The sequence below is a fragment of the Oncorhynchus kisutch genome, linkage group LG17, assembly GCF_002021735.2.
Source record: "Oncorhynchus kisutch isolate 150728-3 linkage group LG17, Okis_V2, whole genome shotgun sequence".
Taxonomy (NCBI): domain Eukaryota; kingdom Metazoa; phylum Chordata; class Actinopteri; order Salmoniformes; family Salmonidae; genus Oncorhynchus; species Oncorhynchus kisutch.
Genome location: NC_034190.2, coordinates 68,190,977 through 68,217,926, shown reverse-complemented (window position 1 = coordinate 68,217,926; position 26,950 = coordinate 68,190,977). Strand labels below are relative to the sequence as shown.

At 43.5% G+C, this 26,950-nt stretch overlaps 2 protein-coding genes across 9 annotated transcripts in view; both read right to left on the bottom strand.

Annotated features, from left to right (window-relative positions):
- Window positions 1–1,635: 1,635 nt before the first annotated feature.
- Window positions 1,636–11,198, bottom strand: LOC109907035 (protein FAM110A). 7 transcript variants are annotated; one of them, XR_004203692.1, is made up of 7 exons: window positions 11,038–11,198; window positions 7,229–9,602; window positions 4,507–4,545; window positions 3,774–3,935; window positions 2,424–3,375; window positions 2,215–2,286; window positions 1,642–2,001 (listed from the first exon to the last, which is right to left on the bottom strand). XR_004203692.1 is itself a non-coding variant. In XM_031794444.1 (2 exons), exon 2 carries the CDS (start codon window positions 9,378–9,380, stop codon window positions 8,121–8,123), a length of 1,260 nt encoding a protein of 419 aa, XP_031650304.1. In that variant the 5' UTR covers window positions 9,381–9,602; window positions 11,038–11,198; the 3' UTR covers window positions 5,623–8,120. The 7 variants fall into 7 exon arrangements, 1 of the variants encoding a protein (XP_031650304.1); XR_004203690.1 differs by having other exon boundaries at window positions 1,636–2,001; window positions 2,215–3,375; XR_004203691.1 differs by having other exon boundaries at window positions 3,774–4,545.
- Window positions 11,199–15,712: 4,514 nt separating this feature from the next.
- LOC109908169 (prickle-like protein 2) overlaps window positions 15,713–26,950 on the bottom strand; it is a 48,123-nt gene continuing 36,885 nt past the window's right edge. For both annotated transcript variants that reach the window (XM_020506703.2, XM_020506704.2), the window contains 9 exons: window positions 25,418–25,601; window positions 24,609–24,722; window positions 24,223–24,360; window positions 23,816–24,019; window positions 18,733–18,919; window positions 17,731–18,069; window positions 17,192–17,500; window positions 16,550–16,912; window positions 15,713–16,472 (listed from right to left, as the gene is read on the bottom strand). In XM_020506703.2, coding sequence (XP_020362292.1) covers window positions 15,991–16,472; window positions 16,550–16,912; window positions 17,192–17,500; window positions 17,731–18,069; window positions 18,733–18,919; window positions 23,816–24,019; window positions 24,223–24,360; window positions 24,609–24,722; window positions 25,418–25,601 — 2,320 coding nt within the window. In that variant the 3' untranslated portion in view covers window positions 15,713–15,990. The remainder of the gene's footprint in view (window positions 16,473–16,549; window positions 16,913–17,191; window positions 17,501–17,730; window positions 18,070–18,732; window positions 18,920–23,815; window positions 24,020–24,222; window positions 24,361–24,608; window positions 24,723–25,417; window positions 25,602–26,950) is intronic.

Genomic DNA, 26,950 nt, shown 5'->3' with positions numbered 1-26,950 from the left:
AGGCGATGAGAAAGATAAGCTTTTCCCAAGTTTATGCAAATCACCAGCGGCGACCGCTGGGCAATGACCAATCATATAGAGTTGTTCCCATGACAAATTTGACGCTATGCACCCTAAGTGATTATAACATCATAACGAATCATACAAAAAAAAAGATGTATACTTGACAGGAATATGTTAGTTAATATAGAGACAAACTATTATGCATATTTTTTTATCATAAAGTTAATTGACAAAAATCGCGATTTAGCAAGCTAGCTGACTCGCTAACATTAGCAGACTATCTTTATGTGCGTTGGGACATGAGTATGAAATTGTAATTCTGGTTGTTTAATGTTTTAGGGACTCCTGAAACAACCAGGAAACCAGGCTGTCATCTTGTGAAACAGTGGATGTAAAGAATCTAGCTAGCTAAAGCATTTACTGCAAATTGAATGTACAATTTTGTAAGCTTGCCTTGCTGATACAGTGGGGAGAACAAGTACTTGAATCACTGCCGATTTTGCAGGATTTCCTACTTACAAAGCATGTAGAGGTCTGTATTTTTTTAAATCATAGGTACACTTCAACTGTGAGAGATGGAATCTAAAACAAAAATCCAGAAAATCACATTGTATGATTTTTAAGTAATTAATTTGCATTTTATTGCATGACATAAGTATTTGATCACCTACCAACCAGTAAGAATTCTGGCTCTCACAGACCTGTTAGTTTTTCTTTAAGAAGCCCTCCTGTTCTCCACTCATTACCTGTATTAACTGCACCTGTTTGAACTCATTACCTGTATAAAAGACACCTGTCCACACACTCAATCAAACAGACTCCAACCTCTCCACAATGGCCAAGACCAGAGAGCTGTGTGAGGACATCAGGGATAAAATTGTAGACCTGCATGCCATGCAATGCAGATAGATGAATAATGTAGCTAGCTATGTTCTTGCTTATTGTGCAGTGGAGGATAAACATACTTGTAGGCCTATAGATGTGCGGCTATCTAGCCGATCTGTGTATGAACCCAAACGTTTGGTATACATATTATTTCAGAACCTAGCTATGAACCTCAGCTATCATAGCCAGTTGTATCAACTTCAAAATAGTCTGAATGACATTAATGAAGCCTATGCATTGAGTAGAATTTAATAGAACTATGTGCCAAGGATGCAAGTCGTATATATACATGTAGTTATTACCATGCATGAGATCCCCACATTTTGGCCTTTATATTTAATATATTCACTGATCATGTACTCTACCTTGGCAAATAAAGGTGCACTTCAGGTATGAATGTCTGATTATTTTTCAGTCATATCCAATACCAGGAGTATCAAATTCCAGTCTTTGAATGATGCTTTGTCTGCATGTATTACAATTACACACTTCAGTGTTTACCAATCTTGGTCCAGGGACATCAATGGTTACACATTGTAACTAATAGACTAGAAACAGGATTTAAAAGGCTGATTTGTAATTCATATATACAGAAATATAATTTTTTAAAACAGTACACTTCCTATGCATCATGTAAATACTCTAAAACCAATTCATCTCAATATCTAATGCTCTTCATCTGCATTGATCTGATAAACACAGGATAGGTGTAGTATTTAATCAAATGAGAGACTTAATTTCAACCAGTAGAGAATGTGAAACGCTTTATTGAAAGAAGTTCATTATCCAAGTGTTATAAGTACATGCATTATAAATATTAAAATTGTAATATTATAAATACAAGTTCAATCTGTACTTCAATGCACATTTGTTGTGCATTATAAAAACAGGAAGAAAGAGGTGGCGAGAGAGGTGTAAAATACAGGGAAAGAGGTAAGAACTTAGGAGCAGGGAAGGCAGAAAATGATTAATGAATCACAGTGCTACCCAAATATTCTCTCAGTTCATCACAATTACATAGTGTCTCTCGTCGACCTGAAGGTTATCTTAAAAGCGGGTGAGGTGGCGATGATGGGACTGGGGGTTGGCATTCTCTCTCACATCAAAACATATCTGCAGATGAGAGACAGATGTAAAGAGAGATAGAAAAAATTACAAACATGGCTTAAACATGCTAACATTGTTAGTCATCATAATAATCAGGAGGTGAAACGCAAAACTGACCTTGATTCATTAACTCTGGGACTACTGCATCTCCATCTGTATTTCAATGTAAAGCCTCTCTTTAATAATACTTCCTGTTGACCTGACCAAGTGACCTCTCACCTCTGATCATGCTGTGCCCTCTATGTAGCCAGTTCAGATGCGGGAGGGGTTCACCGACACAGCTGATATAACCTAGAAGATTTAGGAAGAAGAGGAGAGTTACTGTTATTGACACTAAGTGGCTGCAGATTACTTTATGCTGAAAAACATGAACGGACACACAGGCACATACAATATTGCGTAGTTATAGAAATAATGAAGTGTCTTACTATTCTCCATGGTTGGCCATCTTGCCTATTCTTTGAAGGGGAAAGGAGCCACAGTTCTACACCTGAACCTGCTTACTGCACAACAATCCATCAATCAGATTGATACATGAGTGTGTAGGTGTGGGTTAAAGGGCGTCTAATTGTTCTACATTTTTTCAATATGGGTCATTTAAAATAGCCTGTTTTTGTACAAACATCGCACCCTTACCTAAACAGCACCCTCACCTGAGAAGTAAAAATCAAAGGGAGAGAAACTGGAAATTGAATAACTGCAGTTAACATAGTTAAGTAAATGGAAGAATACTCTTATTGCAATGCGAATGGCTCTTAAAAGAGCCTTTGATTGTGCATAGTGTAGTCTACGGTATTGTCAGGGAACAGCACCCTCTTCGAAGAAGTGGGAGGTGAAGATCTCCCGCACACGGATTGCCTCTCTTGCTGCACAAGCTGCAGATCCACTCCTGGTCCTCATGTCCATCCTCATGAAGTTATGTAGCCTTCACACCCTGAATTCCTCCAGGAGATGATTGTGGACTACAGGAAAATGAGCACTGAGCACGTCCCCATTCTCATCGACGGGTTTGTAGTGGAGCAGGTTGAGAGCTTTAACGATACCTGCATGTACATACTACCTCAATAAGCCTGACTAATAGGTGTCTGTATATAGCCTTGCTACTCTTTTTTTCAAATGTCTTTCTACTGTTGTTTTATTTCTTTACTTACCTACACACACACACACATTTTTTTTGGCACCATTGGTTAGAGCCTGTAAGTAAGCATTTTACTGTAAGGTTTACACCTGTTGTATTCGCCGCACGTGACAAATAAACTTTGATTTGATTTGATTTGATTTGAGGAGGCATTCCCAGATGGCCCTGACCACCAAACCTTGCAGTGCCCTACACGTTAACTGTAGGCAATCGTTTTGAAGGCATCTCCAGTTACAAGGTATCTGTAGGAATATGGAATACAATGTAATTATTAGACTTTTACATCACCAGGTCATTGTGGATTACAAAAGTATAATATCACTGATTTTAAAAATAACTAGGCAAGTCAGTTATGAACAAATTCTTATTTTCAATGAAGGCCTAGGAACAGTGGGTTAATTTAAAACTGCCTTGTTCAGGGGCAGAACGACAGATTTGAACCTTGTCAGCTCGGTGATTTGATCTTGCAACCTTTCGGTTACTAGTTCAATGCTCTAACCATTAGGCTACCTTCCGCCCCAGGTAACAAATCATGATAACATTGGGTTGATAGATGCAAGGGCACACATATAGGCATGTGTAGCATGTGACAAAAACAGGATCATCTCAAGGACAGCATCACAATTGAATACATACATACCACTTGAAGTTGCTGATGAGTTGATCATTTGAAATCAGCAGTGCAGTGCTGAGGCAAAAACTAAAATGTGCACCTCTTTGAGTCCCCAGGACCAGGACCGAAAACCACTGCTCTTCATTGGGACCTTTTCATATGCAGACAGGCTTTCATAGCTCTCTTTATCTGAGGACAGACTTCATTATAGTCAAATTGCACCGAACTGAATATTATGTTACCATTATCTCCTTCCTCACTTCTAGGGACAGGAACTACACAAAAGTACCTGCCCTATCCAGAATAGCCTACTCTCTCACGTTGACAGTTGTGGCTGCTATCCTTTCACCCCCTCCATGGCTGTTATCTAGCTACATACAAATGCATTTGGAGTTTGTTTTTCACAGTGATAATTACATCAAGATAGCTAGCTAATTTGAAGTTAGGTAGCTGGTATTTAATTAACTTCGCCAGCAATCTATACAGTATGTGACGATGGCTAGATAGCTAGTGAATCAACTAGCTAGCTCATTTAGCAACTAATTTGAGTTAGCATGCACTGTAGCTATTATAGTTAGCTAATAATGCATCAGGTTTTTTTAAAACATTTTTTAAATTTCTTTCTTTCTTGAATAGGTTCTCCCAGCCATGTGGACAATTGGAAACAGGGAAGCAAAGTTTGTTTGTCACCAGAGAGTTTTAGAGCATATTACTATTGAACTATTTACCCTTTAATAACCAAACCTTCATACAAACTTACTATGATGAAATCTTCACCCACAATCGAACCTGCTGTCGCCTGTAACAAAACGAAGGGCACTATGATATATGGCATCCAAAGGTTTAAGAGTAGTAGCAGCTGCACTTTGATAAATATCACCATAATCAAGAACAGATAAAAAGGTTGACTGACAAATCTGCGTCCTACTGTTAAAAGAAAAGCACACGATCCGGATTCTTCGCTGGCCATGGCAGAACACTGACCTTCCTGTCTTGCAGGAAATCACGCACAGAACGAGCAGTATGGCTGGTGGCATTGTCATGCTGGAGGGTCATGTCAGGATGAGTCTGCAGGAAGGGTGCCACATGAGGGAGGAGGATGTCTTCCCTGTAATGCACAGCGTTGAGATTGCCTGCAATGACAACAAGCTCAGTCCGATGATGCTGTGACACACCGCCCCAGACCATGACGCACCTCCAAATCGATCCCGCTCCAGAGTACAGGCCTTGGTATAACGCTCATACCTTCATCGATAAACGCGAATCCAACCATCACCCCTGGAGAGACAAAACCGCGACTCGTCATTGAAGAGCACTTTTTGCCAGTCCTGTCTGGTCCAGCGTCAGTGGGTTTGTGCCCATAGGCAACATTGTTGCCAGTGATGTCTGGTGAGGACCTGCCTTACAACAGGCCTACAAGCCCTCAGTCCAGCCTCTCTCAGCCTATTGCAGACAGTGTAAGCACTGATGGAGGGATTGTGCATTCCTGGTGTAACTCGAGCAGTTATTGTTGCCATCCTGTACCTGTCCCGCAAGTGTGATGTTCGTATGTACCGATCCTGTGCAGGTGTTGTTACACGTGGTCTGCCACTGTGAGGATGATCAGCTGTCCGTCCTGTCTCCCTGTAGTGCCGTTTTAGGCGTCTCAGAGTATAGAAATGGCAATTTATTGCCCTGGCCACATCTGCAGTCCTCATGCCTCCTTGCAGCATGCCTAAGGCACATTCACGCAGATGAGCAGGGACCCTGGGCATCTGCGTGAATGTGTTTTTCAGAGTCAGTAGAAAGGCCTCTTTAGTGTCCTAAGTTTTCATAACTGTGACCTTAATTGCCTACTGTCTATAAGCTGTTAGTGTCTAAATGACCGTTCCACAGGTGCATGTTCATTAATTGTTTATGGTTCATTGAACAAGCATGAGAAACAGTGTTTAAACCCTTTACAATGAAGATCTGTGAAGTTATTTGGATTTTTACAAAGTATCTTTGAAAGACCTTTCCCGAGTTTAGTATCATCCACATAAACAGATTGACCAACGGTGTAAACAGTGAAGAGAACAGGTTCCAAAATTGAACCGTGGTACACATTTATGCACTTCAAGAAATTTCTGACTTAGCCTGAGTTCTTTCACTAAAATAATAATGAAACCATAAACAGGCGTCACAACTTATTCAATAAAATAGCATGATCAACAGTATCAAAAGCTTTGGACAGGTCCACAAACAAGCAGCACATTTCATTTTAGTGTCTGAAGTATGGACAAGATCATTAACAACTGAAGTGATTGGAGTAATACTGTCATGCCCAGGTCTAAACTCTGACTGGTTTACATTCAAAATACATTTCTCAGGTAAAAGAGCAAAGTTGTACATTTACCAAGGATTCAAGAATCTCAAAGAGACAAGGAAGCCTTGAAACGGGCTGATAATGATTAAGATCACTACTGTTACTATCCCCACCATTATAGAGTGGCAGCACAAGAACAGATTTCTATCATTTTTGATTATTTCCCAATAACAATGTTAAATAAAAAATGTGGGGTATTGAGCCAGCTATGATAGGCGCTGCAGTTTTCCAGAATTTGGCAGGGTTCTTACAATCAGAGAGTGGTTACATAATAATCTATTTGTTTTTTCACAATGGTTCCTCAGTTGCTTAAAAGCTTGCCTACACCTGTGTTCCTGGCCTTGACCCAAGCATCATCTATTTTATGAATGACTTAAAGATAGTATTTAAAACATTTTGGCAAGGGAAATGGATTTCACCTCTACCCTGTCTGTCAGCTCTCAACTCATGATAACCCTCAATATTAATATCAGAGTCGAGAATGTCAAGAAAGTTTCAGTCAATACCAGAATGTCCGAATTCATTTGCATAGCCCAGATCTTAATGTAATTCAGTTCAGGAAGTAAGCGCCTAATGTTCAGATGCATCAACCCAAGTCCTTTACGATTTCTGAAGTCACATGGAAATTCCAACTCAAACAAGCTACTGTATGTTCAATAGGCGGTTGCGGACCCTGTCTGATGGTTGATATTGATTTAGTTGGTTTGGCTATAAGATTGCATAGAACTATACCATTAGTCTATCCCTATTAGTAAAGAGGAAGGAGAAGAAATTGGAATTACTTTTCCAAGGTTACCATCATAGGGCCTGAGGCCGCAGCCAATGTCAATATGAGGAACTCTCAGAGTAACCAATGATGGAATGTTATAAACTGACTTACATGGGCTTTGGTTGCTATCATGCAACAGCCCAAGCCCTCTACATGATTTGAAACCCGAGGGGGTTTCAAGTTTATGGAATTCACATTTGAACTTTAAGCACTGGGTGAGCAGACCACAGTGGGCTCCCCTTTTGAGCTAACAATAGCAGATCTAAGAGTGGAATTAAATCGAATGAGTACAAAATTACAACTGACAACTTCCCTGGCAGTATAGACAACAGTACGAAGATAACGCTTAGAGAGGATGGGCGGTATTACCTGAGTGGGGCTTGGTCTGTCTCTGAGTCAATATCTTAACGCAGCTTTAAAATGTGACGAGAGAGTCCGGGCTCCTACCGTAGATGGTTTTGGTGGAGTCCATCATCCCTGTATAGCATCTTTTGTTTCCAAAAAGTGTAAAAAATTGTCAATAAAAGTTATGCCAACAGAATGGCAGTAGACTTTAAGCCAGATATGAAGTGCTAAAAGCCTGCTGAACCTTTCGCAGTCGCGACTCAGCGATGGCACGGAGCCAGATATAATCGGCTGCCTTTCAGAGCCTTTTAGGGTGTTGATCAGCTCAATAAAATCCTGTTTCATTATCTCTGATTTACCATTTTGATATAATTTGATCCCACATGCACTACAACAGCAGCAGCTCTTGGCTGCTGATGTAGGATAGACAAAATAAATCCTGTGATATCCTTCACCGTAGCCCCCAGGTAGCACAGGGTTTTAGCTCCAGCAACTAAGATGTGCTTCACCATGGAACTACCAATGATAATGGCTGGAGGAAGGTGAGTAGCCTTGGACGTCAGGCCTTTTCTGAGCCTCCTTGATGACCGATGGGAGATGAGGTACAGAGGATCCACATCATCAATAGAAGCGTCATTCACCAAACACTGCTGCTTTGCCCTGGATGAAACGGGTGTTGGTACCAAGTACCATGCAATAAATAATTTGCACAAAATTATGTCCAACACTATCAAACTGCATTGACAGACAGTGTCCTTCACTATTAGTCCAGATCAGTCCCTTCCTTTCATTTTCATTAGTTGGTTTATACCGGCAGTCACACTTCTCCTGCTTTTTTCTCTGTACAGGAATTGTGTTTAAAGTGCACCTCCATGTTTTTCTCCCCTGCCTCTATTTACATCAGTCTCTCATGGCCCTACATGTTGGTGCTCCTGGCACTATCCTTGGATGTGCGGATACCATAAAGCCACTTGATAACTCTGGCGTTCCTCTCAATTACTGAGACGCCATAGGGTGCCGGCTCTGCAGCCCCACCTTCCTCTTCACCCTCCTGGCCTGCACACTCTGACCCAGGAGCGCTGGCACTGCGGAACTGTGCAAGGGAGGCGATGTCTGAGCCTGGCCCCTTCAGCACCTGCATCTCCGAAGTGTCCAAACCACACAGGTTGAAGAAGCGCTCCAGCTCAGTACTGGCCCGGGAGTAACGGTCACTCATGTCGGATTTGGAGCGGTTCAGAGAGGGACGTTTTCTGGAGCTGCCGGACGATAGGCAGGTGACCGACGGGGAGGGCGGGAGTACGGGGGGGTTGGCTGGGAGCTGGACGGGGCTAGACGGGGAGGTGGGGGTTGGGGTGTGATTTTGTGGTGGAGGGGCTGGGACAGGTTTAGGAGACGCAGGGCCTGGTGCATAGGTAGTTCGGGGGTGGAAGAGACGCAGAGGTGACATAGTGTTGTGGATCTGGGTGTGTGGATGCAGAGCCATGGGCTGCAATGGGACGCGCATCTGCTGCTGTGCTCTAAGGGGTATCCTCACTGGTGTGGTGTGGTGGGGTATGATGTCCACTCTACGTATGGTCACAGCAGTAGGAGACCCTGTAGGACTTAGTGGGCCAGAGGCATTTACCCTAACTTTGACTGGAGTGGACCACTCAGGACAGAGGGTCTGGATACTCTCAGCAGCCCCTGACCCAGCTCCAGCAGAGATTGGAGAGGGACAGGGAGAGTTGGTAGTGGGGCAGTCAGGGGCCTGACTACTCTCCACTGGGTCCATGGTTGGGGAGGTAGGGGGAGTTTCAGCCTCACCCACCCCGTTGATCAGGTTACTCAGGTGCTCCAGGTCCAGTGGGGAACTCCTTTGCTGGGTGTAGTCAGGGCGAGGCAGTTGGGCCTTACGGGTGGGCCGCAGGGTGGGGGCAGGGGACATCAGAGGCTTGCGCATGATAGGTAGAGGCACTTTGATTGGCTGTTGCTTAAAGAGGGCCACCTGGTTCTTGACATATTTAGCCTTGTCTACTGCCAGTCTCTCCACTGCACTCTGCTTGGGCTCAGCTGCTTCCAATGTTCTTGGCTGGGGGAGGCGGCGGTTGGGCATGAGAAGGCGGTTGGGCATTCCAGCAGCAGCAGCCCTCACTGCCACCGGCTGTCTCAGGCCAGGCTGTAGTGTCTCCACAGGCATGCTGGAGGTGGGGTTGGGAGGGAGCACAGGTGAGATTGTTTGTCCTTGACTCCTGTCTTTATCCTGCTTTTTTTGGCCACCCAAAGTCAAAATTATTCAGATGTCTTCACTCCAGGATCATACTGTCCCCAAAAGCTGACAGGATTTTGTTTGTGGCTGATATGGTTCCGTCTTCTTCCAGTTCCCATAAGGATGTCACTTGAACCCTGGTGCCCTAAAGTCCTGGATGTCCAGCAGAAAAAGGAGAAACAGCATCACATCAGATAGCAACTCAGATAACTGTGTCATCAGAGGAGAGAGACAGCATACAGGCAAGCAATCAATAGAAATACCCAGTTACCTCAAAGACAGAGGGAACCCCTCTCTTCCAGATCACTTACCTTCTACAGAGATACTACCCCTATGGCATTGATACTTCAACTCACACAAATCACTTTAAAGTGCTGTGGTTGACTCAGGGATATTATAAGTCAACAGTAATGGCCCCAACCGCTGTACAAAACCCCAGGATGCAGTCAATGACAACACAGCATGTTGAAAACTCACAACAGCTGGTAGAGGGGAACAATGCATGTCACTTTTAAATAAAGATTGCCAGTTGCTAGGGCGTTGTGCTGGGCTTCCTCTAGACCAGTGTTCCCCAACTCCAGTCCTTGAGTGTACCCTACAACACACATTTTTGTTTTAGCCCCGGACAAGCACACCTGATTCAACTTGTCAACTAATCGTCAAGTCCTCAGTGAGTTGAATCAGGTGTTTGTCTGGGGCTACAACAAAAATGTGTGCTGTTGGGGGTACTGGAGGACTGGAGTTGTGAATCACCGCTCTAGAGCGCAGACCCCACAATAGATGGCATCAGTATCTCTGAAACCATACCACTTGATCCACCCCTCTAGAAGTTGGCTGTAGTTATCATCAATTCATTTCTGAACATTTGTTTTGCTTAGAACACAAATCATGTATTATTTTTGTCTGCACCAGTAAATGTATTGAAGATCCGTGACCACAACATAAACATGAACTTGGGTCTGACAAATGATTCCATTAATGTATCACTTCTGGGGAGCAAGGCCTACTATTAACTTCTAAAGATGTTCCTATTGTGTGGTGTCATGCGCTGTTGGTAGATAAAGCACAAAGATATGAATGTCAAACCAGTAATCTGTGCTTTATGAAAGTGTTTAAGACCCTGGTCTAATAGTCTGTATCTGACAGACATTCTGAACAACACGTTTCTCATTCCACCTAGAGCCATGCCAATCCCCTACTGAGGTTTGAGCTGTCTCACTACACTCTCTTACCTGCATGTCCTTTATCTCTTCATCTATGTCGCTCCTCCTCTCCCTCACACACTCCTACTGTGTACACACAGTACAATTTATCAGCCAATGAGGGCAGAGGACATTCTGTTTTATTAGGCTAAGTTCTCAGAATACAGTAATACTGAGCACACAGAGGTATGTAAAGTGGTATGTAAAACAAAACGGATCCTTCTCCTTCAACCCAGTGTCAAGTGTCAGCTTCTTCTATTTAGGAAGAAAAATATATATAGATACACCTAACACTGAAAGGATCTCTCACATATACACACCCAAGGCTTGTAGATGGATTGTCCTTAATTCCAAATAAGGCGTTGGTTACTTGGACACACACATACCTTTAGAATGGAAGTAAAATCTTACAGGTCCCCAACAGAACTCTAGGCCTCTCCACAGCTCAGCACGCCACAGAGGATACAAACTGCAGAATTCTACTGCAGAGACAGAATGGAAGGGAGCAACAGACCAGCCAAACCTGTCAGACAGCTCACATGCTCCTCCTTCTCCTTCCCCTACCTGACTACTACTTCTTCTTCTATGGTATTATGGCGGTCTGAAAACATACGTTAGAGGTGCATGCCACCACCTTCTGTGAGGGCTGTGTGTCTGCCTACTGTTCTGGAAGAAAACAATGTGCCCAGCCAACTAATTAACCCTACACCAATTAAAATCTCACCACTATTCCACTACTTTGGCTCTATCTGATCCTACACCAGGCTGGCAGGATGGGACACTATCGCTCAACACACCTTCTGCTGTAAAATCTTGTACACCCAAGTACTTCTCTGCAGCTGCCACCACAACATGTATTTTCTGTGATTTACATTCCATTTCTGTGGTACAGTTGATAACCATGGCTAATAATGCTAAGAAGCTAACCTTACTGATGAACATGTTATTCCTATCACTCTCTATTGGCCTCGGGCTACTCACAGGGATCATCTTAGGATCCCTCGCCCTGGACCCATCTTCCTCTACTACTCTCTTAACTGCCTCATCATACGACACCTTCTGTACTACTCTGACCCTGACAACCTCGACCTGCCTTTCTCTCACCAGACACTTCTGATCTCCAACAACATGGGTACCCCTACAGTTAACACACACAGCATTTCCCACCCATACCACACATTCCTTTGTCTCATGCCCTCCTGCACACTTTTCACATCTAGGAATCTCCACACTGCTGCAACATTACCATAAGCTTGGCACCTAAAACACAGTAATGGGGTTGGAACAAAAGCTCACACTGACAAATCCTAACTTGACCTAGTCGGGTAAAGACTGCATCAAAACCCAGCAGGACAGTGGGTGTGTTCGAGCGGTAAGCCTAACAAAGCTTTAGACGAAAGTCGGCGAGTGAAGTCGGGGAGGTTCATCTGCGACAGCCGAAAGTTGGACACTGTAGTGGTTTTCCAACATCAAGGCTCAGATCAACATGGCAGTGTTAACATAGCTGCTATTGTTTCTAAAAGTTTGTCTGTATAAATGTCGACATAAACCTTTCTGTACCTCCATATCACACACTCACAAACTGGACACATAACGTGTACAATTCATTGGTTAGAGAGAGGTCTCAAATATAATTTTTCATTTGTATCCCCTGAATCAAAGCGAAGTTGGTTCCTGTTTCAGTCATGTATTTGAAAAAAAGTTGACAAATAGTGCCTCCCACAATGCAAGTGATGGCTGCATGGTGCAGTTGGTGAGAAGCAACCTGCAGTGACTTGGTGACCTCTTAAAAAACAGCATGACCTTTTGATCACATGATTTTTGTCAAGTTCATCCAGTCCTCAAGTCACAAGTCGAACAATTTTTATAACCACTTTGAAAGGCAATGACCAACGATAGTCAACGACTTGACAAAAGTAATTTGCTCAAACACGCTCAGTGGCCGTGTTTCGAAAGCATCAAAACGACTGCAGGCGAATGCCAACTGACTGATCTACAAATCACCTTGCATCATAAATAACTTATCATTTGTAGATCAGTCAGTCACAATTTACCCATGATACATTCGGGTTTTGATCCTCTCTAACACGGACAGTGTTTTTTCTGTTTCACCACGCTCTCCACCGGGTCTGCGTCGTCCCACCTGACTACTCCAACCAAATCACTCCTACATAAGGAAGTAGACTTGCTTCTTCTGTCATGTGATAATAGCAGTTTCTCTAATGATTTCAGTAATCAGAAAGATTTTTTTATATGAAATGAGAACAAAGTTGTTTTTTTAAAATAGATGTATTTCCCCTATTACAGAATTTACAGAAACTGTCATTTCAGTTTGACAGTTTGATTGAAGTATTTTATATATATTTAAAAAAATATAAAAACAGGAACCAGCACCAAAGAGTATAAAAATAATAACTGGACAAAAAAATATCTAGTAATGTACATAAAGTACCAGTCAAAAGTTTGGACATGCCTACTCATTCCAGGGTTTTTCTTCATTTGTAAAATGTTCTACATTGAAGAATAATAGGGAACACACAAAAGCTATGAAATAATTCACATGAAATCAAGTAGTAACCAAAAAAGTGTTAAATAAATCAAAACATATTTGAGTTTCTTCAAAGTAGCCACCCTTTACCTTAACGACAGCTTTGCACAATCTTGGCATTTTGCAACCAGCTTCACATGGAATGCTTTTCCAACAGTCTTGAAAGTTCCAACATATGCTGAACACTTGTTGGCTGCTTTTCCTTCACTCTGCGGTCCAACTCATCCCAAACCATCTCAATTGGGTTGAGGTCGGGTGATTGTAGCCTAGTGGTTAGAGCATTGGACTAGAGCATTGCAAGTTCAACCCCCCGAGCTGACAAGGTACAAATCTGTTGTTCTGCCCCTGAACAGGCAGTTATAACCCACTGTTCCTAGGCTGTCATTGAAAATAAGATTTTTTTCTTAACTGACTTGCCTAGTTAAATAAATAAATCAATTGTGGAGGCCAGATCATCTAATGCAGCACTCTCCTTGGTCAAATAGCCCTTACACAGCCTGGTGGTGTGTTTTGGGTCATTGTCCTGTTGAAAAACAAATGATAGTCCCTCTAAGCACAAAACAGATGGGATGGCGTATCGCTGCAGAATGATGTGGTAGTCATGCTGTTTAAGTGTGCCTTGAATTCTAAATAAATCACTGACAGTGTCACCAGCAAAGCACCCACACAACATCACACCTCCTCCTCCATGCTTCACGGTTGGAACCACACTTGCAGAGATCATCCGTTCACCTACTCTGCTTCTCACAAAGACACGACGGTTGGAACCAAAAACTCAAATTTGGACTCATCAGACCAAAGGACAGATTTCCACTGATCTAATGTCCATTACTCGTGCTTCTTGGCTCAAGCAAGTCTCTTCTTCATATTGGTGTCCTTTAGTAGTGGTTTCTTTGCAGCAATTCGACCATGAAGGCCTGATTCACGCAGTCTCCTCTGAACAGTTGAGGTTGAGATGTGTCTGTTACTTGAACTCTGTGAAGCATTTATTTGGGCTGCAATCTGATGTGCCCGTTAACTCTAATGAACTTATCCTCTGCAGCAGAGGTAAATCTGGGTCTTCCTTTCCTGTGGTGGTCCTCATGAGAGACTGTTTCATCATAGCGCTGGATGGTTTTTGCAACTGCACATGAATAAACTTTCAAAGTTCTTGAAGTTTTTCGGATTGACTGACCTTCATGTCTTAAAGTAATGAGACTGTCATTTGTCTTTGCTTTTTGAGCTGTTCTTGCCATAATATGGACTTGGTCTTTTACCAAATAGTGCTATCTTCTTTATACCACCCCTACATTGTCTCAACACAACTGATTGGCTCAAATACATTAAGAAGGAAAGAAATTCCACAAATGTACTTTTAACAAGGCACACCTGTTAATTGAAATGCATTCCAGGTGACTGCCTCATGAAGCTGGTTGGGATAATGCCAAAAGTGTGCAAAGCTTTCATCAAGGCAAAGGGTGGCTACTTTGAAGAATCTCCAATATAAAATATATTTGGATTTGTTTAACTCTTTTTTGGTTACTACATGATTCCATATGTGTTATTTCATCTTTTTGATCTCTTCACTATTATTCTACAATGTAGGAAATAGTACAAATAAAGAAAAACCCTGGAATGAGTAGGTGTGTCCAAACTTTTGACTGGTACTGTACATGTTGCACTATTTCCTCCTTTGAACATATCATACACTTACATAGGGGGGCTTTACGTCAAAATGGAAACAAAGTTTACTTTACGCAGACACACATGAACATACACACCATTCACAGCCCAGGTTATTGTGTACAGATAGCCTTTGAATCTCACTGCTCTCCCAGAGTATTTAACCAACTATTTGGTGATTCATAACTGTGTAACAATGCATAGAACACCAAAGACAAAACTGGTAGGCTACAAAAATATTTGAAAAAAGTAAATCTAGTTTTTTTTTAATCGGATTGGCTTGGTGGAAGAATGTGGTTGAGAACTGTCACCACATTCTTTGCTGAAGAACTCTCTGTGTGGAAGCTGTGAGAGAGGGCCAAATGCCCATGAAGACTCGGTTATTAGGCTCCCGAGTGGCGCAGAGGTCTAAGGCACTACATCTCAGTGCAGGAGGCATCACTACAGTCCCTGGTTCAAATCCAAGCTGTACCACATCCAGCCGTGATTGGGAGTCCCATAGGGCGGCTCACAATTGGCCCAGTGTCGCCAGGGTAGGCCATCATTGTAAATAAGAATTTGTTCTTAACCGACTTGCCTGGTTAAATTTAAAATGTTTAACTACAAAGAAAGGTAGACTGAGAAGGAATCCTCAAATCCTTACTGTAAGGTCAGTAAGAATAACTTCCCACAATAAATGCTTACATGTTTATACTGGAATGAGAGTTCTCTCTCCACAAATTCACTTGAGTAATATCATGCAAAGTGAAGTTCCTGCCTTTTCGGAGTAAATCCTTTGCTTGTTCTAATGCTGTAACATGCACTACAGGCCCACAGTGATGTTTCCTTACAGAAGCATACAGACTTCCCAAAAGGATGCAAGTTTCATTTTACTGTGCAAAAACGTGCCCAAAACAAAATACAAATATAAAACGCATAAAACATATTTTAAATCATATTCTGAACACTAATATGTGATAGTCATAGTACAGTAGTTTACTCCATCTTTGAATAAGTCTACTGCATATGAGTATTGTGTTCAAAGTATCCCAAAGGAATTGCAACATATTACAGATTCATTTTTGTGATATTGAACATTGGCCTGCTTGTTGAATAAGAATAACTTTCACTGGGTCTGTGAGCGTCAAAGTTAGGAGATTGCACAGTTCGTGTCTTTGTCCTTTGCGCCAAGGCTATTTGCCCTCCTCTTCTTCCTTCTCAGGCTGTTCCTCAAACCCCTGTCCTTCACTCCTTTCCTCTCTCCATCCCCCTCTCCCTCCCTCTCTCCGTCCACGGACGGGGGCCTTCGGGTTAGCTGGGGGGGCAAGGGGATGGGCTGCCCCAAGAAGTAACCCTCTTCCTCTGATTCTGAGGAGGAGGAGCAGGTTGAGCAGGAGTCCTCATGTTTGTTGTACTGGGCTCGCTGGAGGGTGAGTGACAGGGGCTCTGTGGTGCCAGGGGAAGAGAGGGAAGCACTCTCCCGCTGTCCTCTCCATTCTAGAGCGTCCAGACGGGGCCGATCAGGCAGAGAGTGACGGAAGCGTGTCTCTGTGCCTAGGTGGAGAACGGAGTCAGAGGCCACACGGCCTCGATTCCACCCCCGCCGTAAACTACGATGTTGGTATGAACCATCTGAGGGGACACAAAAAAAAGACAGTTGGCAGTTGTGATGAAAAGAGAGAGAAAAAAGAAAAGAAAAGTGGTCTTACCCAGTAGGTCCATTTGAGGTGGAATGCCCTTCTCCATATGTAATCTGCGCCCAAAACCTCCATCCTCTTCCTCCCATTCCACCTGTTCTTCTTCCTTTTCTCCTCTCTCCTCATCTTCTTCCTCCTCCTCCTCATTCACAGAGTAGCTGCAGCTGATTGGCTCTCGGAAGCTGACTCTGGCTGTCCCATTGCGAAATGATTGGGGACTATGGTCAGGGGGGCTTGGTTCTGGTTGGTGCAGATTTGGCTTGGCCATCAAATCACGAGACTTGGTGGGTAGAGGGGCTGGGAGGGGCGGGGGGTCAGCAGGACTGGGGTGGTTTAGTGATGCAGATAAGGAGGAATTCCTCGGGGGAGGAAACACTGGAAAGAAGGAGAGATAAATAAAAGACCTCAATCTATAAAAAGGCAAAGGATTCAATTACTGTTCAATCAACTCACAATAACAGGAGATGAGCAAGATTTGGAAACGGATTTATAGAATACTATCCCAACTCTTGCTTATGGCCAATTGTATCTAACAGAGCTCTACAGTTAACTGTTTCATTCTGAACACAATACTTTAGCTCAAGACCCACATTTATTATGCATGTAATTGCCTTGAAGTAGCACTTTGTAGAACAATTCACCAATGTGTAATACCTTTCGTAACTTGACTACTCTTCTCCACCCAGTTCCCACAGTCCTTTGCAGTAGAAGTTCCTCTACTGAAACTGGTGAGGGGGTGTCCAGCGTAGCCGTTGGGCTCTCCTAAAAACTCCAGACTACTGCCTGGATGCTTGCCACAGTCTCCAGTGTGCAAACTGTTGAGAGATTGGTCGATAGGCCAAGATGGTGCCCAGCCATTGGCTAAGCGACAGTGGGGAAGAGGAGAGTAGGACCTTCTGAGGTTACGATGACCATTGGGTGGTGGGGAGACTCCATTTGGAACATCAGTAGAGATGTGAACACCTGGGAAACAGAGATGAAATGAAGATAAAACACACCTTGCTTAAATAGAAAAGGCTATGTAATCTTTTGACCATTTCTAAATGGTATTGTTTTGATAATTTGTGTTGCTATGGATAAAATAACCTGCTAAATTATTCAAATTATTACTTCATTTCAATTTCATTCCCTGCAGGCTATGAGTATTACAAGGCTCAGGCAACATGTAAATGCCATCTGCAGTATGCCGCTACCTTCATTTTCCTGTGCAGCATGAACACAGTCTTTTCCTGAGACAACAGGGATGTTGGCTCTCTCTGGTGGTTGCTGTGGGGAGCAGCGCTGCGACTGTTGGATCTTCTCTGCAGTCTCACAGTGCCTGTGCTGCAGAGGCCGGCTCTGGAGGGCTGAGTCACACGAGTCTGAGTTATCTGGGTCCTCTCCCAGGGAGCAGGGCCTGGAGCAGAAGATAAGGCCCCCACGCGGGAGGAAAGGCCGCCCCAGCAGGGGGAGCCGACAGCGGGCACAGCAGAAACAGGACTCGGCTGCATGCCAGTGCTGGCCCTCATAGGTCATCTGACCCTGGTCTATACCTGGAAGACAAAGAGAGGCTGTAAGAAAGTTGTCTATGCGAGTGTGTATACTTCTCTGTGTGAGTGAGCATATGTTTCTGTCTGTGCACACGTGTATATAGTTTTTTTATGTGTACAGATGGCATATCTTAAATTTGATCATCCTGTTGTTGCATGAAGTTTCCTGCACAGCAGGAAATGAATACACTGCAAGTTAACAAGGTTTAAAAAGGCTTCTAAAGGTTGTCATTTCCTTTTTAAAATGTCAGACGAAAAAATATGTATCAACCCCTACAAAATGTAGAATCCACAACATGTTTTTCCCTGCTGTAGTAAACTGGCTCCTATTAAGATCCTACATCTGTATGTGTGTAAACACTGAGTGTACCAAACATTCTTAATATTGAGTTTCACCCCCCACACCACCTTTTGCCTTCCGAACAGCCTCAATTTTGTCTCGCCCATTCATCCTCAATGACACACATACACAATCTATGTCTCAATTGTCTCAAGGCTTAAAAATCCTTCTTTAAACTGAATCTTCCCCTTCATCTACACTGATTGAAGTGGATTTAACAAGTGACATCAATAAGGGATCATAACTTTCACCTGGATTCATCTGGTCAGTCTGTCATGAAAAGAGCAGGTGTTCTTAATGTTTTGTATACTGTGTAACTGTAGTACCTATGTGTTCCCCACAGGTGTCACAGTACTCTGCATAGAAGGACTCATAGCAGGAGCAGCAGTACGGCCGGCTCTCTCTCATGATGTACCGCTGCCCTCCCAACGCTGCCTCACACTCAAAACAACAGAAGTGCTTCATGTGCCAGTGTCGGCCCTCTGCCTCCGTACACTCATCTGCTAGAATGATCTGCATTTCAGGGAGAGACGGAGTGAAGAAGAAAGAATGTGGGTCAACAAATCATATCTCAAGAAAATACTTAACTCTTTAATATTTCTGGTTGTTGAACGACATTGTCATTCCTCTGGCAAACAGGTTTTCCCAGGGTGTCCCGTGTGACAGGGCCAATGTGTCCTCTAAGGACTTCCCACTGGGAACACACTGGTTGAATCTTCATTGTTTCTACGTCATTTGAAAGGAAATTACGTTGAAACCAACATGGAATAGATGGTTCACCATTTTATTACGTTTGCAATTGCAACAAATAATCTGCTTAGACCCCAACCAAGGAACATCAAAAGTCGTGCTATAAATTCACAGACAACACAAAGATTCCTTGATGCCCTTCCAGACTCCCTCTGCCTACCCAAGGACGCCAGAGGACAAAAATCAGTTAACCACCTAACTGAGGATCTCAATTTAACCTTGCGCAATACCCTAGATGCAGTTGCACCCCTAAAAACTAAAAAAATGTCTCATAAGAAACTAGCTCCCTGGTACACAGAAAATACCCGAGCTCTGAAGCAAGCTTCCAGAAAATTGGAACGGAAATGGCGCCACACCAAACTGGAAGTCTTCCGACTAGCTTGGAAGGACGGTACCGTGCAGTACCGTAGAGCCCTTACTGCTGCTCGATCATCCTATTTTTCTAACTTAATTGAGGAAAATAAGAACAATCCGAAATTCCTTTTTAATACTGTCGCAAAGCTAACTAAAAAGCAGCATTCCCCAAGAGAGGATGACTTTCACTTTAGCAGTGATAAATTCATTAACTTCTTTGAGGAAAAGATTATGATTATTAGAAAGCAAATTACAGACTCCTCTTTAAACCTGCGTATTCCTCCAAACCTCAGTTGTCCTGAGTCTGCACAACTCTGCCAGGACCTAGGATCAAGAGAGACGCTCAAGTGTTTTAGTACTATATCTCTTGACACAATGATGAAAATAATCATGGCCTCTAAACCTTCAAGCTGCATACTGGACCCTATTCCAACTAAACTACTGAAAGAGCTGCTTCCTGTGCTTGGCCCTCCTATGTTGAACATAATAAACGGCTCTCTATCCACTGGATGTGTACCAAACTCACTAAAAGTGGCAGTAATAAAGCCTCTCTTGAAAAAGCCAAACCTTGACCCAGAAAATATAAAAAACTATCGGCCTATATCGAATCTTCCATTCCTCTCAAATTTTTTTGAGAAGGCTGTTGCGCAGCAACTCACTGCCTTCCTGAAGACAAACAATGTATACGAAATGCTTCAGTCTGGTTTTAGACCCCATCATAGCACTGAGACGGCACTTGTGAAGGTGGTAAATGACATTTTAATGGCATCGGACCGAGGCTCTGCATCTGTCCTCGTGCTCCTAGACCTTAGTGCTGCCTTTTATACCATCGATCACCACATTCTTTTGGAGAGATTGGAAACCCAAATTGCTCTACACGGACATGTTCTGGCCTGGTTTAGATCTTATCTGTCGGAAAGATATCAGTTTGTCTCTGTGAATGGTTTGTCCTCTGACAAATCAACTGTAAATTTCGGTGTTCCTCAAGGTTCCATTTTAGGACCACTATTGTTTTCACTATATATTTTACCTCTTGGGGATGTTATTCGAAAACATAATGTAAACTTTCACTGCTATGCGGATGACACACAGCTGTACATTTCAATGAAACATGGTGAAGCCCCAAAATTGCCCTCGCTAGAAGCATGTGTTTCAGACATAAGGAAGTGGATGGCTGCAAACTTTCTATTATTAAACTCGGACAAAACAGAGATGCTTGTTCTAGGTCCCAAGAAACAAAGAGAATTCTGTTGAATCTGACAATTAATCTTAATGGTTGTACAGTCGTCTCAAATAAAACTGTGAAGGACCTCGGCTTTACTCTGGACCCTGATCTCTCTTTTGAAGAACATATCAAGACCATTTCGAGGACAGCTTTTTTCCATCTACGTAACATTGCATAAATCAGAAACTTTCTGTCCAAAAATTATGCAGAAAAATTAATCCATGCTTTTGTCACTTCTAGGTTAGACTACTGCAATGCTCTATTTTCCGGCTACCCGGATAAAGCACTAAATAAACTTCAGTTAGTGCTAAATACGGCTGCTAGAATCCTGACTAGAACCAAGAAATTTGATCATATTACTCCAGTGCTAGCCTCTCTACACTGGCTTCCTGTCAAAGCAAGGGCTGATTTCAAGGTTTTACTGCTAACCTACAAAGCATTACATGGGCTTGCTCCTACCTATCTCTCTGATTTGGTCCTGCCGTACATACCTACACGTACGCTACGGTCACAAGACGCAGGCCTCCTAATTGTCCCTAGAATTTCTAAGCAAACAGCTGGAGGCAGGGCTTTCTCCTATAGAGCTCAATTTTTATGGAACGGTCTGCCTACCCATGTCAGAGACGCAAACTCGGTCTCAACCTTTAAGTCTTTACTGAAGACTCATCTCTTCAGTGGGTCATATGATTGAGTGTAGTCTGGCCCAGGAGTGGGAAGGTGAACGGAAAGGCTCTGGAGCAACGAACCGCCCTTGCTGTCTCTGCCTGGCCGGTTCCCCTCTTTCCACTGGGATTCTCTGCCTCTAACCCTATTACAGGGGCTGAGTCACTGGCTTGCTGGGGATCTCTCATGTCGTCCCTGGAGGGGGTGCGTCACCTGAGTGGGTTGATTCACTGTTGTGGTCATCCTGTCTGGGTTGGCGCCCCCCCCTTGGGTTGTGCCGTGGCAGAGATCTTTGTAGGCTATACTCAGCCTTGTCTCAGGATGGTAAGTTGGTGGTTGAAGATATCCCTCTAGTGGTGTGGGGGCTGTGCTTTGGCAAAGTGGGTGGGGTTATATCCTTCCTGTTTGGCCCTGTCCGGGGGTGTCCTCGGATGGGGCCACAGTGTCTCCTGACCCCTCCTGTCTCAGCCTCCAGTATTTATGCTGCAGTAGTTTATGTGTCGGGGGCTGGGGTCAGTTTGTTATATCTGGAGTACTTCTCCTGTCCTATTCGGTGTCTTGTGTGAATCTAAGTGTGCGTTCTCTAATTCTCTCCTTCTCTCTTTCTTTCTCTCTCTCGGAGGACCTGAGCCCTAGGACCATGCCCCAGGACTACCTGACATGATGACTCCTTGCTGTCCCCAGTCGACCTGGCCATGCTGCTGTTCCAGTTTCAACTGACCTGAGCCCTAGGACCATGCCCCAGGACTACCTGACATGATGACTCCTTGCTGTCCCCAGTCCACCTGGCCATGCTGCTGCTCCAGTTTCAACTTCCACCTGACTGTGCTGCTGCTCCAGTTTCAACTGTTCTGCCTTATTATTATTCAACCATGCTGGTCATTTATGAACATTTGAACATCTTGGCCATGTTCTGTTATAATCTCCACCCGGCACAGCCAGAAGAGGACTGGCCACCCCACATAGCCTGGTTCCTCTCTAGGTTTCTTCCTAGGTATTGGCCTTTCTAGGGAGTTTTTCCTAGCCACCGTGCTTCTACACCTGCATTGCTTGCTGTTTGGGGTTTTAGGCTGGGTTTCTGTACAGCACTTTGAGATATCAGCTGATGTACGAAGGGCTATATAAATAAATTTGATTTGATTTGATAAGCAGCACGTGAGTTTCAAGTTTGGGGAAGTACATTTTCACCATAATAATGCACCTTTATAATAAAAGCATTTTTTACGCATAATTGCATTTGCAGTCACTTTTGATAATGGTGTTTTCTGCGAATGAAACATTTGCGCTTATAGCCTACTACCATGTGCGCATTGCTGTGCCTATAATGTGAAGAAATAGCCTAATAGTTTATCAACATTTTAAGCTAAACTTTCTGATCTGTTGCTTCAGCCACATTGCTTAAAAAATGTTTTTTTAATCTAGTGGTTGTATTAACTTGGGATCTACCGCATCCCACAACTGTCCCAGACTGTGTTTGGAATATTTATTTCTCACACAGAATAGGTTGACCTTTGTACTATGATGTAGGCTAGTGCTTTTGCTGTTCATTAGGCCTACGCATCTTGTTGGCTAACAAAAAGTAAATGTGGACAGTTCTTCCAACAGCTTCCATATGCACCTCGGAAGAACGCGCGCAGTTGCGTCCGCGATGCGTCTGTCTTCACTTGTAGCCTGTGACAAAGACCCGATCACGTGATGGAGTGCGCGCCACTCAGAGAGGGCACAACACAAAAGGCATGGATTTTTTTTTAGGATGCATTACGGCCAGACAAAGGGGATGCCGCCGTGAAATTCTAGGCATTATCAAGTGCTTTTATCAAGTGCTTATCAAATTGCAAATGTTTGTTTGATGTTGTGTACAGCCTGCGCAAAAAACTAAGCAGAGCTTATGCCTTTCAAGGTACTTTTTTCAAATCATCATTAGAGTCGCATCATGCAGCCTTACATTGTATTGAAAATCAAAACATATAGCCCAACGTTTGTAGAACAACTAAAGTTACATTAACTCTAAATGAAGTATATAGTAATAACAATTTCTTTGTTAACCGCTCAACACAGAATAGCTGAAATCCCTCAAATCGTTTGGAGAAAATATTTATATTTTATTCAGATTTGTTCAATTGTATTCTTCATACTATAAAATTATTTTTGACAATCCTGGTCTACAGGCACGTAAATCAAAGAAAGTAGACTTACTCTGGGCTGGGAGAGTATGAGCACACATCTCCTCATAGGAGTCAGTGTTAGAACTGGACAGGGCAGATAGAATGTATAAACAGACAGTGGATCCACAGTTTAGAGATCTTTGTGGAAAGGACAGACAACGGTTAAACAGTATGGAGAAATTTGTGGACTGGACAGGGCAGGTCAGAGTGTATGAGCCAGTGCGGAGAGATTTGCGTTGTAAACACAGTCACCTCATCACAGGCCTGGCAGCGTGGTTTCATTCTCTCAGCGTGGTGCCGGCCGCAGTAGATCTGTCCGTCCTGGTAGAAGTAGATGAGGTCTACCAGCAGCTCAGTGCACGAGGCACACTGGAAACACTGAGGGTGCCAACAGCTACCGTGCCCCGCTCGGCTGGCAAACACTGCTATGTCCCCACCATAGATCTGTCTGCCACACTGAAACACAGAGAGAGAAAGAGAGAGAAAGTGAGAGAGACAAAATAGGTAAACAAAATGCAAATGTGCTTGAGGGAGTACAGAGAATACACTAAAAACCAAGACATGTCCTAATTCCTTGACTCATCTCCCTAATCCCTCACTCTCAATGTTTCCGTCCCACCCTAGTCTCCCCCTGATCCCCCACCCTCAGCAGTGTCTACCTGTTGGCAGATGGCTCCGGTCATGGTGACAGGGAACAGTCTGACCATGCCTCTGCCCAGGTTCTCCCTCTTCCTCTGCTGACTGAACAGACAAAGCTCCTTCTTCTCCTCCTCATCCAGTTGGTTGCAGTACTGATGCTGGAAACACAAAAGACATACAGTTATAATGCTGACTCAGACAAGCAGAAGTCTAGTGAGGAACAACACAAATCAACTAAATTACAGCCCAGAAGCTAGGAAAACCAACATTTCACGCCGAGTTCCAGTCTAGTATTAGAGAACAGTTACAATGCTGAGTCAGACAAGCAGAAAACCATTATATTACAGCCCAGGGGTGTTAGGACAACCAAAAGCTCACACAGAGTTACAGTATTAGTGACCGTTACCTCACTGTCGTGAGCTGGTAGCTGGTGAAGGAGCTGTTTGATGCGGTACCTCTCTCCTGAGCTGTTAGCATAGGGAACTCTGTCCTCCGGGATACAGCTGAAATACTGATACACCTGGATTAAAAAACAAGAATGTTCAGACACACAATCCAAGGATGTTTTTGACCCTGTGTGTTGAAGTTTAAACATACACTGAGTACAAAACATTAATGACTCCTGCTTTTTCCATGACAGACTGACCAGGTGAATCCAGGTGAAAACTATGATCCCTTAATGTCACTTGTTAAATCTAGTTCAAATCAGGTTAAAGAAGCCTTGAGACAATTGAGACATGGGTTGTGTACGTGCCATTCAGTGGGTGAATGGGCAAGACAAAATATTTAATTGCCTTTGAAAGGGGAATGGTAGTAGGTGCCAGGCGTACCAGTTTGTGTCAAGAACTACAACGCTGCTGGGTTTGTCTAGCGCAACAGTTTGCCATGTGTATCAAGAATGGTCCTCCACCCAAAGGACATCGAGCCAACTTGACACAACTGTGGGAAGCACTGGAGTCAACATGGGCCAGCATCCCTGTAGAATGCTTTCGACACATTGTAGAGTCCATGCCCCGACGAATTGAGGCTGTTCTGAAGGCAAAAGGGGGGTTGCAACTCAATATTAGGAAGTTGTTCTTAATGTTTTGTACACTCATTGTATATGCTGAGTGTTAATGTATGCATGTATGTGTGAGAGTGCGTGCATGTCTTTGTGCGTGTGTGCATTAATGTATGTATGTGAAGCGTTCTCTGGTTCCGTTCTCTGGTTCTGACCTGTTCAGGCTTGAGTCCAGGTGGGACCCAGGCGTACTCCTCGGAGGCACAGCCCGAGTCGTCATCAGAGATGGAGTGTCTTTGGAAGTCTGAAACCAGCTTCATCATCATCCTCTCCAGCTGGCCCGGCACTGCCCGCACTGCATGCTCCTCACGCACACACTTACAGTGCACACAGATCTTTCTGTGGAGAGAAAAAGAGGCCATTGGGTTCAATACATGGCAACTCAGAGTATTGCACAGATGCAACACCCACCAAACAGAAGGCTAGGACTGAACAGTTGGCAAGTGTGACTAAGTTTTTACACAGTTTACACATCTAATAACCTAATCATAAAAACACACCATTGATTGCCATCTCAAAACCCATACTGTCTGTAGTCAAGTATTGCATGGCAGGAACATAATTTGCGTTGGAGACATGAAGTAATTAGCCAGCCCACAAACATTCTTGAGCGTGACTCAATATGACTCCCTACATTACAGTTACTAACACAACAAACAGGTGTTCATCCAAGGAGAGGCATGTCACCAACTCCGATACAGTCAAATATACACTAAACAATCAGAGGCTAAAACAAGCATGGAGTAAAACTGCAAACTGACACACACGCATTCAGTCTAACAGTGACATGGTTGGATACACACACACACACACACACACACACACACACACACACACACACACACACACACACACACACACACACACACACACACACACACACACACACACACACACACCTGGATGGGGAAGCTGACCATTCTCTGAATACCTGCTGAAGGAGATCCCAGCCCATTGAACAGACATGTTTAACACCTTGTCACCTATGGTAGACATAGCGGTAAGCCTCATCTTTGCCCTGCACATTAAGATTCCCACCGTTGCTGAGAAGGCAGTATCTTCATCCCAATATGGCGATAGGACTATGGGCAAGTGTGTGTGTCGAAAGGAAAGTAGTGGGTGTGAGTGTAAAAAAACATTAAGAACACCTGCTGTTTCCAAGTCATAGACTGACCAGGTGAATCCAGGTGAAAGCTATGATCCCTTATTGATGTCACCTGTGTCATGATGTTGCGTCTTTGGGTGTGGCGAGCCCCATCCCCCTCTCCCTGCCTCCCCATTTCCTCCTTCAACTAGGCTGCTGTGGCCAGAGAGATGTCGTAAATTCCTGAGGATCTCCTCATGGACACACAGTATAGAGAGAGTACATTTTCATAGAGAACAAAATAATTCCTTCCACATCACAGAACTTGTGGTATGAACCATTTTAATGTTCCGGAGAAAGTATAAAAGATCGGTGAAGAATCCAGCTACGAACTGGTCCGTTTGTTACAACTTGGGGAAGATCATGGGAGACGGTGTGGCCACATTATCATAACGCTGTTTATATAATAGCCTCAGATATGAGGTTTACATCTAATTGTTGTATAAGATGAATGAGAGAGTATGATACTGTTTACACAATTTTACAATGTGATTTTGGACTGTTTTAATGAAGAAAAACTCAAAAAGGGAATTGGAGTGAACTA